This window comes from Oncorhynchus mykiss, chromosome 1, assembly GCF_013265735.2.
Source record: "Oncorhynchus mykiss isolate Arlee chromosome 1, USDA_OmykA_1.1, whole genome shotgun sequence".
Lineage (NCBI taxonomy): Eukaryota > Metazoa > Chordata > Actinopteri > Salmoniformes > Salmonidae > Oncorhynchus > Oncorhynchus mykiss.
In genome coordinates, this window is record NC_048565.1 from 69,060,584 (window position 1) to 69,073,887 (window position 13,304).

Sequence of the window (13,304 nt, forward strand, 5' to 3'; positions counted from 1 at the left end):
AATTTGCTGAAATAATTGTGTGCTACTGTACCTGCGGAGTTGATGTACTGTACAGTGGGGCAAAAAAGTATTTAGTCAGCCACCAATTGTGCAAGTTCTCCCACTTAAAAAGATGAGAGAGGCCTGTAATTTTCATCATATGTACACTTCAACTATGACAGACAAAATCTGAAAAAAAATCCAGAAAATCACATTGTAGGATTTGTAATTTATTTATTTGCAAATTATGGTGGAAAATAAGTATTTGGTCAATAACAAAAGTTTATCTCAATACTTTGTTAAATACCCTTTCTTGGCAATGACAGAGGTCAAACGTTTTCTGTAAGTCTTCACAAGGTTTTCACACACTGTTGCTGGTATTTTGGCCCATTCCTCCATTCCTCCATGCAGATCTCCTCTAGAGCAGTGATGTTTTGGGGCTGTTGCTGGGCAACACGGACTTTCAACTCCCTCCAAAGATTTTCTATGGGGTTGAGATCTGGAGACTGGCTAGGCCACTCCAGGACCTTGAAATGCTTCTTACGAAGCCACTCCTTTGTTGCCCGGGCGATGTGTTTGGGATCATTGTCATGCTGAAAGACCCAGCCACGTTTCATCTTCAATGCCCTTGCTGATGGAAGGAGGTTTTCACTCAAAATCTCACGATACATGGCCCCATTCATTCTTTCCTTTACACGGATCAGTCGTCCTGGTCCCTTTGCAGAAAAACAGCCCCAAAGCATGATGTTTCCACCCCCATGCTTCACAGTAGGTATGGTGTTCTTTGGATGCAACTCAGCATTCTTTGTCCTCCAAACACGACGAGTTGAGTTTTTACCAAAAAGTTATATTTTGATTTCATCTGACCATATGACATTCTCCCAATCTTCTTCTGGATCATCCAAATGCTCTCTAGCAAACTTCAGACGGGCCTGGACATGTACTGGCTTAAGCAGGGGCACAAGTCTGGCACTGCAGGATTTGAGTCCCTGGGGGCGTAGTGTGTTACTGATGGTAGGCTTTGTTACTTTGGTCCCAGCTCTCTGCAGGTCATTCACTAGGTCCCCCCGTGTGGTTCTGGGATTTTTGCTCACCGTTCTTGTGATCATTTTGACCCCACGGGGTGAGATCTTGCGTGGAGTCCCAGATCGAGGGAGATTATCAGTGGTCTTGTATGTCTTCCATTTCCTAATAATTGCTCCCACAGTTGATTTCTTCAAACCAAGCTGCTTACCTACTGCAGATTCAGTCTTCCCAGCCTGGTGCAGGTCTACCATTTTGTTTCTGGTGTCCTTTGACAGCTCTTTGGTCTTGGCCATAGTAGAATTTGGAGTGTGACTGTTTGAGGTTGTGGACAGGTGTCTTTTATACTGATAACAAGTTCAAACAGGTGCCATTAATACAGGTAACGAGTGGAGGACAGAGGAGCCTCTTAAAGAAGAAGTTACAGGTCTGTGAGAGCCAGAAATCTTGCTTGTTTGTAAGTGACCAAATATTTATTTTCCACCATAATTTGCAAATAAATTCATTAAAAATCCTACAATTAGATTTACTGGATTTTTTTTTCTAATTTTGTCTGTCATAGTTGAAGTGTACCTATGATGAAAATTACAGGCCTCTCTCATCTTTTTAAGTGGGAGAACTTGCACAATTGGTGGCTGACTAAATACTTTTTTGCCCCACTGTATGTGCTTTAGAATGTTTTAATTATATGCCCAGCCCATTCTCAGTTATATTTTACAATTTGTATCATATTAAATATTAGCCACTATCGGGAGCCACCGTAAGTTATACCCACATAATTATAACTGTCACTTTAGTGTTAGTGTTCTTCAATTTGTAGCTTACATTTTGCATCATTCCATTCCATTTCATATACCTTTCTTTCCTCCATCACGTCTGTGAAGTTGTCCCTGCTTTCCTCTGTCACGTCTGTGTAGTTGTCCCTGCTTTTCTCTGTCACGTCTGTGTAGTTGTCCTCCCTTTCCTCTGTCCCGTCTGTGTAGTTGTCCTCCCTTTCCTCTGTCACGTCTGTTTAGTTGTCCCTGCTTTCCTCTGTCACGTCTGTGTAGTTGTCCCTGCTTTCCTCTGTCACGTCTGTGTAGTTGTCCCTGCTTTCCTCTGACGTCTGTGTAGTTGTTCCTACTTTCCTCTGTCACGTCTGTATAGTTGTCCCTGCTTTCCTCTGTCACGTCTGTGTAGTTGTCCCTGCTTTCCTCTGTCACATCTGTGTAGTTGTCCCTGCTTTCCTCTGATGTCTGTGTAGTTGTCCCTGCTTTCCTCTGACGTCTGTGTAGTTGTCCCTGCTTTCCTCTGACGTCTGTGTAGTTGTCCCTGCTTTCCTCTGTCACGTCTGTGTAGTTGTCCCTGCTTTCCTCTGTCACATCTGTGTAGTTGTCCCTGCTTTCCTCTGACGTCTGAGTAGTTGTCCCTGCTTTCCCCTGTCACGTCTGTGTAGTTGTCCCTGCTTTCCTCTGTCACGTCTCTGTAGTTGTCCCTGCTTTCCTCTGTCACGTCTCTGTAGTTGTCCCTGCTTTCCTCTGTCACGTCTGTGCAGTTGTCCCTGCTTTCCTTTGTCACGTCTGTGCAGTTGTCCCTGCTTTCCTCCATCACGTCTGTGTAGTTGTCCCTGCTTTCCTCTGTCACGTCTGTGCAGCTGTCCCTGCTTTCCTTTGTCACGTCTGTATAGTTGTCCCTGCTTTCCTCTGTCACGTCTGTGTAGTTGTTCCTGCTTTCCTCTGTCACGTCTGTGTAGTTGTCCCTGCTTTCCTCTGACGTCTGTGTAGTTGTCCCTGCTTTCCTCTGACGTCTGTGTTGTTGTCTCTGCTTTCCTCTGACGTCTGTGTAGTTGTCCCTGCTTTCCTCTGACGTCTGTGTAGTTGTCCCTGCTTTCCTCTGACGTCTGTGTTGTTGTCTCTGCTTTCCTCTGACGTCGGTGTAGTTGTCCCTGCTTTCCTCTGTCACGTCTGTATAGTTGTCCCTGCTTTCCTCTGACGTCTGTGTAGTTGTCCCTGCTTTCCTCTGTCACGTCTGTATAGTTGTCCCTGCTTTCCTCTGACGTCTGTGTAGTTGTCCCTGCTTTCCTCTGACGTCTGTGTTGTTGTCTCTGCTTTCCTCTGACGTCGGTGTAGTTGTCCCTGCTTTCCTCTGACGTCTGTGTAGTTGTCCCTGCTTTCCTCTGACGTCTGTGTTGTTGTCTCTGCTTTCCTCTGACGTCGGTGTAGTTGTCCCTGCTTTCCTCTGTCACGTCTGTATAGTTGTCCCTGCTTTCCTCTGACGTCTGTGTAGTTGTCCCTGCTTTCCTCTGTCACGTCTGTATAGTTGTCCCTGCTTTCCTCTGTCACGTCTGTATAGTTGTCTCTGAGGGTCGCTAGCATTAGTGGATCATATTAGGGTAATGTTGTGCAATAATTTGGGACATGTAGCCTATTTGAATCATTATGGGACTCAGACCATACGTAGCAGTTTAAACCTGGAGCACGGTTCACCACGACTGGACCGTTGTCATCACTGTTCCATGATTAGTGAGGATTAGGGGTGATTTATAGGACTATTGTTCAACCTTGTACTGAACTCTAATATGACAACTTTCTGGATGAATCAAACCACTGTATTTTTAAATCATCAATATATTCTGTGCATAAAGGCTCTCCAAACTTAAAAAAAAGAATGATACATACTTTCCTAACCCCCAAATTTGCCTAAATAATGAAAAAATCTACCAGTTGGTACTGAATTGGAGATGAATAAGCATATATTTAGATGGCTTTCTTTCATTGATCCCTATATTCTGAACCCGTTCTCTCCATGTATTCTGTCTACAAAATTCTAATTAAAGATACACCGTATTTATATGGATGTCTAAAGATAAATGTACAGAAAATCCTATTGAATGAAAACTCCACAAGAAAATCTGTTGGGCAGCAACTGGGAGAGTTTTCAGCGGTTTAATTAAATGTATTCAGCGCACGCAAGGGAACCATGCCTGCAAAGCCCATTATGCACCTGTGTAAGGTAAGTCTAAATACCAACTACAGAGAAGTGAGTAGGAAAGGTGTACATTTCTTAAGTCGGAAACAACCCCTTAGCAGATTAACACAGCCACCTTGTCTGATATTAAGACAATGGCCTGATTCCATTGTTAACTTGTTGGGACACAGCCATGATGCATCATATTAGTGTCTAAGTGATGAGTCAGTAGAAAAGTTAATGTTCAGGTGCATGCAAAATGGGATTGGGAACAAGCATATTAATCACTGTTAACCCACTGGGAACACACTGGTTGAATCAATGTTGTTTCCACATAATTTCAATTAAACTACACGTGGAATAGAAGTTGAATTGACATCTGTGCCCAGTGGGAAGGAGACATGTCGAGCTGACAGAAATACCCATCCAAAGCTGCTAAGCCTATTATGGGTGCCTCGAGAGAGCTCACCTCTCGTGCAAATATCTCTGCCTCTGCCCTCAGCTCCTTCTCCAGATCCAGGTTTTCCTGCAGGGCCTCATACTCCTCCACGGCAAACAGCGACACTGGAAGCATTAAATATCTAATCAGAACAAGTAAAACGGTGCAAAAACATCTGCTGACAGAGCACCTGTTTCACCTGCATATGTCATGCATATTTCCATATATCCCTTTTATCTGGTCAGTTGGCCCTAATCTTAACACTGACCTTAACCTTACTCCCAACCCTAACTTTAGTCTTAATCCCTAACCTTAATCTGCAAACTGGTAACCTAAAATATAAATTAAAACTCTTACATTCTGTAATTAGCAGGCAGTAAAAAACGTTATGGAAAACCTTGAAACTCAAGGGGGAGGGGGAATTCACTTTCACAACCAACATGCTCCCTGAAAAGCAAGCCAGCAAACCAGGACCAAATGAATAGTGATTTTGCTTTTTGAGCATTTTCTGTAAGAAATATGCCTCCAGTCACTAAGGATCACCCAGCATTCACGGCATAGTGAGGGGGTACAGGCTTCACTTGACTCTTCTTTCTGTCAAATGTAACCCCACTCAAGGTTACGCTGCACAAAAAGCCACAGAGAGTAGGACACCTTAATTTCCTTGCAGAAAGGTGGACACGGATGTTACGCTCGTCTCTTTGGAGTCAAAATATTGCAGTGGAGAAGACTCTCTGACCTCTGTTATATTTCGCCAAGAGCTTCTTTTGTCGGACTGTCTCAGCAATCAAAACCATATTATCATGTTTTTCCTTCAGCAACTACAGTGAAGAGAGGAAGAGAACAAGGCAGAAGAGAGTTGATTTGATTGTGCTGTTAATTGATTACTCAAATAACTGAATTGCGACACTACTGTTAGAATAGTGTAGATGGAAATCATTCTAGGTTTCAATGTATTCTTTGTCCTAATTGTATGAATGTGCATAGGCCTACACTATGAGAACACAATAAGGACATTAAACATGATTCATCTGTTTCACTAAGAGGATCAACACAGATTTTCAGATTTAAAAAAAAAAGCACAAAAAAAAGCTCTGACAAAGGCCAAGAGGCTGACACGTAAGCTTAAATAAAATAAGTGATACAAGCAAGAGTAGTGTGCAGCTTTTCTTTGAAACTAATAGCAATTTTTAAACAACTCCCAAATCTATATTCAGACTTACTTCTTCTCTGATGTCACTTAGCTCCTCTCTTGTAGCCTCATGATCAATGGTGGCTTGCTTTTTCTCCTCCAGTGTCAACTCAATTTTTTTCTTCAGTTCTGGCCCATGAACATTTTAAATAAGTACACTCGATCTTGCAATCAATGATCAATCATGTTGTATGTACTAGAGTGTAAAGAATTCCAATAGGGCCAGGTCTATCGGTAAAATAAGTAACAACAAAAGAGATCTCTTCCATTCATCAGGAATGCCATCTAAGACAACCTGTGATAGATCTGAAATATGTGTGTAATATCAGTGTATCAGTGTATGAGCCAAAGCGGTATGGACACTAATTGTAACAGCTGCTGTGGATATGTGGGAAAGGGGACAGCAGGGTGACATTCAGTACCTGTGATGGTGCTCTGGCAGTGGGCTGAGAAGCACTCTTTTTCTACCTGGGTGTCCACACTCTCCTCTTCCTCTTCTTCATCCTCCAGGCCGATCTCAGCAATGGTCTCCGGCCCCAGGTGGGCCAGGTACAACATACTCTTCCTCTTCAAGGAGCAGTTCTGCCGGTTCAACTGGAGAAAGAAAGAGAGAGAGGGAGAGAAACGGATCACCTTATGACCTTATGAAAAACAGATGCAGAAGAGGCTGACTGAACTCTTTCAGAGCTTTCACATAGAGATAACCTGGTGCATTGGATTTACTATAATTGGTATTTTTCTTCTTTTGTCATCAGCATGCAATTATGCAGGTTAGCGCTTTCATCATGAATCTTGTTCTGGAGACAGATCTGCAGTGGTTACTAGCTGGTGCAACCGCAAAGTCATGACATCTGATTTTAAACCTAACCTTAACCTTAACCCTAACCTTAACCACACTGCTAACCCTAATAACTAACCCTAACCTTAAATTAAAGGGGCAATCTGCAGTTTCTTCTTCCAATTTTTGTATTTTAAATTATATATATATATATATATATATATATATATATATATATATATATATATATATATATATATATATATATATATATATATATATATATATATATACACACACACACACACACACACACACACACACATACAGTTGATGTCAGAAGTTTACATGCACCTTAGCCAAATACATTTAAACTCAGTTTTTCACAATTCCTGACATTTAATCCTAGTAGAAATTCCCTGTCTTAGGTCAGTTAGGATCACAACTTTATTTTAAGAATGTGAAATGTCAGAATAATAGTAGAGAGAATGATTTATTTCAGCTTTTATTTATTTCATCACATTCCCAGTGGGTCAGAAGTTTACATACACACAATTAGTATTTGGTAGCATTGTCTTTAAATTGTTTAACTTGGGTCAAATGTTACAGGTAGCCTTCCACAAGCTTCCCACAATAATTTGGGTGAATATTGGCCCATTCTTCCTGACAGAGCTGGTGTAAAGGATTCTGGTTTCTAGGCCTCCTTGCTCGCACATGCTTTTTCAGTTCTGTCCACACATTTTCTATAGGATGAGGTCAGGGCTTTGTGATGGCCACTCCAATACCTTGACTTTGTTGTCCTAAGCCATTTTGCCACAACTTTGGAAGTATGCTTGGGGTCATTGTCCATTTGGAAGACCAATTTGCGACCAAGCTATAACTTCCTGACTGATGTCTTGAGATGTTGTTTCAATATATCCACATCATTTTCCAGCCTCATGATGCTATCTATTTTGTAAAGTGCACAAGTCCCTCCTGCAGCAAAGCACCCCCACAACATGATGCTGCCACCCCCAAGCTTCACGGTTGGGATGGTGTTCTTCGGCTTGCAAGCCTCCCCATTTTTTCTCCAAACATAACAATGGTCATTATGGCCAAACAATTATACAGTGGGGCAAAAAATTATTTAGTCAGCCACCAATTGTGCAAGTTCTCCCACTTAAAAAGATGAGAGAGGCCTGTAATTTTCCTCATAGGTACACTTCAACTATGACAGACAAAATGAGAAAGACAAATTCAGAAAATCACATTGTAGGATTTTTTATGAATTTATTTGCAAATTATGGTGGAAAATAAGTATTTGGTCAATAAGAAAAGTTTATCTCAATACTTTGTTATATACCCTTTGTTGGCAATGACAGAGGTCAAACGTTTTCTGTAAGTCTTCACAAGGTTTTCACACACTGTTGATGGTATTTTGGCCCATTCCTCCATGCAGATCTCCTCTAGAGCAGTTATGTTTTGGGGCTGTTGCTGGACAACATGGACTTTCAACTCCCTCCAAAGATTTTCTATGGGGTTGAGATCTGGAGACTGGCTAGGCCACTCCAGGACCTTGAAATGCATCTTACGAAGCCACTCCTTCGTTGCCCGGGCGGTGTGTTTGAGATCATTGTCATGCTGAAAGACCCAGCCACGCTTCATCTTCAATGCCCTTGCTGATGGAAGGAGGTTTTCACTCAAAATCTCACGATACATGGCCCCATTCTTTCCTTTACACGGATCAGTCATCCTGGTCCCTTTGCAGAAAAACAGCCCCAAAGCATGATGTTTCCACCCCCATGCTTCACAGTAGGTATGGTGTTCTTTGGATGCAACTCAGCATTCTTTGTCCTCCAAACACGACGAGTTGAGTTTTTACCAAAAAGTTATATTTTGATTTCATCTGACCATATGACATTCTCCCAATCTTCTTCTGGATCATCCAAATGCTCTCTAGCAAACTTCAGACGGGCCTGGACATGTACTGGCTTAAGCAGGGGGACACGTCTGGCGCTGCAGGATTTGAGTCCCTGGCGGCGTAGTGTGTTACTGATGGTAGGCTTTGTTACTTTGGTCCCAGCTCTCTGCAGGTCATTCACTAGGTCACTAGGTCATTCACTGTGGTTCTGGGATTTTTGCTCACCGTTCTTGTGATCATTTTGACCCCACGGGGTGAGATCTTGCGTAGAGCCCCAGATCGAGGGAGATTATTAGTGGTCTTGTATGTCTTCCATTTCCTAATAATTGCTCCCACAGTTGATTTCTTCAAACCAAGCTGCTTACCTACTGCAGATTCAGTCTTCCCAGCCTGGTGCAGGTCTACAATTTTGTTTCTGGTGTCCTTTGACAGCTGTTTGGTCTTGGCCATAGTGGAGTTTGGAGTGTGACTGTTTGAGGTTGTGGACAGGTGTCTTTTATACTGATAACAAGTTCAAACAGGTGCCATTAATACAGGTAACGAATGGAGGACAGAGGAGCCTCTTAAAGAAGAAGTTACAGGTCTGTGAGAGCCAGAAATCTTGCTTGTTTGTAGGTGACCAAATACTTATTTTCCACCATCATTTGCAAATAAATTCATTAAAAATCCTACAATGTGATTTTCTGTTTTTCTCCTCATTTTGTCCGTCATAGTTGAAGTGTACCTATGATGAAAATTACAGGCCTCTCTCATCTTTTTAAGTGGGAGAACTTGCACAATTGGTGGCTGACTAAATACTTTTTTGCCCCACTGTGTCTGTGGGTGTATATATATAATATATACATACATACACACACACACACACACACACACACACACACACACACACACACACACACACACACACACACACACACACACACACACACACACACACACACACACACACACACACACACACACACACAGAGCTTAGATGTACCCCATTAGAAACCCAAATATAAGCTATTTTTACTAATTTGTTGGTAAACAATGTAAATGTAAAAAAAACTATGTACAGCCTCAAAACATGTTTCAAACTATAATTTTGATACCATGGATGGTCAATCCCTGTATCCATAGCTCTGTCCATGAGTTTAGTTACATTTCTCCAGCCACATCCCTCATCTGTTTACCAAATTACTGGTGGAGTTCGTTATTGTTCAGGCTGCAGATTACCCCTTTAAGAACAAAAAAGCCATTTGTTTCCATTCATTTCTACAATATAGCGTCTGCCTCCAAGACAAGACTTATCCCAATAAACATCAACCTGCTGCAATTACAGTCAAACTATTATAGTTGTATTATAGTAAAGTGTCATGCACAGATAATAGGAAATGTGGCGCAAGATATGTCAGATAAAATTTTGGTCCGATTTCCTCATTCCCCGTCAATCACACTGTGCCTGTAAGTGGCATCGGGGAAGGATGCACAAGCAATAATCAGCCATCTCAATACAAAGAGCCAGGGGAAAGGCCTGATGACAATGTATGTCTGCTTTTAGACACAATCACAGTATTTTATGAAACACATATATTTACAGTACATCCCCCATTCCTATGGCATGCTGGACTTTGTATCCCTTTTCTTTACAAACTCCAAATTTGATCAGTTCAGCCTAAGCCATCCATATTGAACTGGCAGTATGAAACGTTCACATTTTTTGGTTCAATCATCAACACGTCCCTTGTGCCAATTTAGGCATACTACACTAAGTAAAGAATAATGAAGCCTAAGGCAAGACGATGGATGAAAATGACGCACATTTGTTGATGTGATTTCGGACGGAAAGTGTGAGGAGAAAAAGGAGCAGAGCTATAAAAGAGGCATGCATTAATGACATCCTAGTCAATGCAGCAATTCCATCTTCTGATGATGCCCTTTAAAGTGCATATTTTAAAAATGCAATCAACAATACATAACACAGAATCATAGTCTTTGATAATAATCTACTATTGATGAGAGCGAATGTATGAAATTACATACTCAGGCAGGCTTGCAGGAAGGCTATCAGCGGCGCTTCAGAGGTCACGATTACAAAGTCACAGCCCCCTCATCTTCCTTGAGCAAACATCAACACAAAACATCTGATTTGACTGGCGACAAATAGCAGGCTCACGCTATTATTGCTTTTTAATTCAAAATGTTGGAGCGCTTACGATTTTTCTTGAACTTTTTTTCTCTCTGGCTTTCCTTGTGTGCTGTTGGCAGGCAAAATAAGCAGCATTGGGCTCAAGAAAATTAAACACATTTTCACGAGGGTCAATAAAGCTGTCTTTTTACTTGAAACCTAACAAAATACCCTACCGGCCAAAATGTTTAGAACACCTACTCATTCAAAGTTTTTTCTTTATTTTTTAAACCTATTTTCTACATTGTAGAATAATAGTAAAGAGAAAATAATGAAGACATCAAAACTATGAAATAACACATATGGAATCTTGTAGTAGCAAAAATGTGTTTGAAGTTACCATTCTAGTTAATAGGCTTAAGTTAGAGTGTACACTTCCTCTTCAATGACACAGCCACCTTGACTGATATTAACGCAATGGCCTGATTCCATTGTTTACTTATTGGGAAACACCTGTGATGCATCATATTAGTGTCTAAGTGATGAGTGAGTAGGAAAACAAGTTCATGATCGGGTGCCTGCAAAATGGGATTGGGATCAAGCATATTAATCACAGTTAACCCACTGGGAACACACTGGTTGAATCAATGTTGTTTCCACGTCATGTTGGGAGGTCAAAATAATGAAAAACAATCAACCAAATCTATTCATTTATAAATGTTGATTATTTCTTAATTACCCTGATGATAAGACAAGACGTGAAAATACATGTTTTTCGCTAACATATGATGGGGGTCCCTGGGTCACAGGTTTTACTGGGAAGGGGTCCCTGGGCACATTTTTTTAAAGACCCCTGGTCTAAGTCAAGTCTACAACTTCATTCTGATCTGGTCATTAGACTAAAGTGGTGTACACACATCACACAACCATAGAAGGTAGGAGGTGCCTTAGGAGATCTATTCCAGAGCTACCACACCTGATTTAGTCATCAAGCCCTTGATTAGTGAATCAGGTGAGCTAGTTCAGGGCTACAACAACATTGTGAAACATCTGGGGGTCCCTGAGGAGAGGTTTGAGAAGCACTGGACTGTAAGACTTTTCTGTAAACTGTAAAATACTGTAGAATGAACAGTAAAATACCTTCAATGTCTTTCACATAATAAATTCTGTAGATGGCACTGCATTATGGGCAAAATGCTGAAAAATACTGTTCTAAACTCTAGTTGGAAGCCTCCTGTAAAAATTAGTCTAACATACTGTATTTCTTTACAATAATAACTTATGCTTACTGTAGATTAAAATGTTCCGTTTCAGGCACCAACCTCATGCTGTTGGGTGAGACGCATGAAGCTCAGACTACTTTAGTAAATATCTTCTTGAACCGGCAGTGAAGTGGAATATTTTTAGCAGCTAATAGGTACACTGTAAAAAATATCTTGTTGTTTTTGCAGAATTATACAATAAAACAGCAATGTACCATATTAATTATTTACAGTAAATAGCCGTAAATTGCAATGTATTCTTGGTGATTTTAGGTATAACTGGTAAATTATAAATTAAACTTTGGTTTAAAAATACATTACTCTGGGCCTCCTGGTTAAGGGCGCTGTACTGCAGCGCCAGCTGTGCCATCAGAGTCCCTGGGTTCGCGCCCAGGCTCTGTCGTAACCGACCGCGACCGGGAGGTCCGTGGGGTGACGCACAATTGGCCTAGCGTCGCCCGGGTTAGGGAGGGCTTGGTCGGTAGGGGTGTCCTTGTCTCATCGCGCACCAGCGACTCCTGTGGCGGGCTGGGTGCAGTGTGCGCTAACCAAGGTGGCCAGGTGCACAGTGTTTCCTCCGGCGCATTGGTGCGGCTGGCTTCCGGGTTGGATGTGCGCTGTGTTGGGTTGTGTATCGGAGGACGCATGACTTTCAACCTTCCTCTCTCCCGAGCCCGTACGGGAGTTGTAGCGATGAGACAAGATAGTAGCTACTACAACAATTGGATACCATGAAATTGGGGAGAAAAAGGGGTAAAAAAATAAAAATAAAAATAAATACATTACTCTAAAGAAGTACTGTATTTAGAATGGTACAGTAATTCCACCCCACCCTACTGTACCTACTGTATTTGTGGAGTGCCCAAAAACATTTTAGCACTAGCACTATTGTTGTTTCTGGTTCATTAGCATATTTTGTGGGGTGCCTTGTAAGAGGCGGTAATAGTGCCACGACAATTAAAGGGGACATATTGGAGTTGCAGCCTTTATGGTTTGCTATATGTCTTTAGTCTTTCACTGAAGCCACTACAAGTTTTGAAGCCTTTGAGAAGTGCAAGTGATATAAAAGTCCAAATATTTATACACGACCGGTCAAAACTTTTAAAAATTGTTAAACAAATCAAAATATATTTTATATTTGAGATTCTTCAAATAGCCACCCTTTGCCTTGATGACAGCTTTGCACACTCTTGGCATTCTCTCAACCAGCTTCACTTGGAATGCTTTTCCAACAGTCTTGAAGGAGTTCCCACATATGCTGAGCACTTGTTGGCTGCTTTTCCTTCACTCTGCTGTACGATTCATCCCAAACATCTCAATTTGGTTCAGTTAGGGGAATTGTGGAGGCCAGGTCATCTGGTGTGGCACTCCATCACTCTCCTTCTAGTCCTTACACAGCTAGGTGGTGTGTTGGGTCATTCTCCTGATGAAAAACAAATGAAAGTCCCACTAAACCAAAACCAGATGGGATGGCGTATCGCTGCAGAATGCTGTGGTAGCCATGCTTATTAAGTGTGCCATGAATTCTAAAGAAATCAAAGACTGTGTCACCAGCAAAGCACCCCCACACCATAACACCTCCTCCATGCCTTACGGTGGGAAATACACATGAGGAGATCATCCATTCACCCACACCGCATCTCACAAAGATACAGCGGTTGGAACCAAAAATCTC

General features: G+C 41.7%; 1 protein-coding gene across 3 annotated transcripts in view; it reads right to left on the bottom strand.

Annotated features, from left to right (window-relative positions):
* The window catches only part of shtn1 (shootin 1), a 48,290-nt gene that overhangs the window by 13,639 nt on the left and 21,347 nt on the right, over nucleotides 1-13,304 (bottom strand). For 2 of the 3 annotated variants that reach the window (XM_021609902.2, XM_021609890.2), the window contains 4 exons: nucleotides 6,002-6,173; nucleotides 5,611-5,708; nucleotides 5,127-5,208; nucleotides 4,418-4,512 (listed from right to left, as the gene is read on the bottom strand). In XM_021609902.2, coding sequence (XP_021465577.2) covers nucleotides 4,418-4,512; nucleotides 5,127-5,208; nucleotides 5,611-5,708; nucleotides 6,002-6,173 — 447 coding nt within the window. Of the gene's footprint in view, nucleotides 1-4,417; nucleotides 4,513-5,126; nucleotides 5,209-5,610; nucleotides 5,709-6,001; nucleotides 6,174-10,282; nucleotides 10,337-13,304 lie in introns of those variants that run through there. The other variant, XM_021609911.2, reaches the window with a different exon arrangement.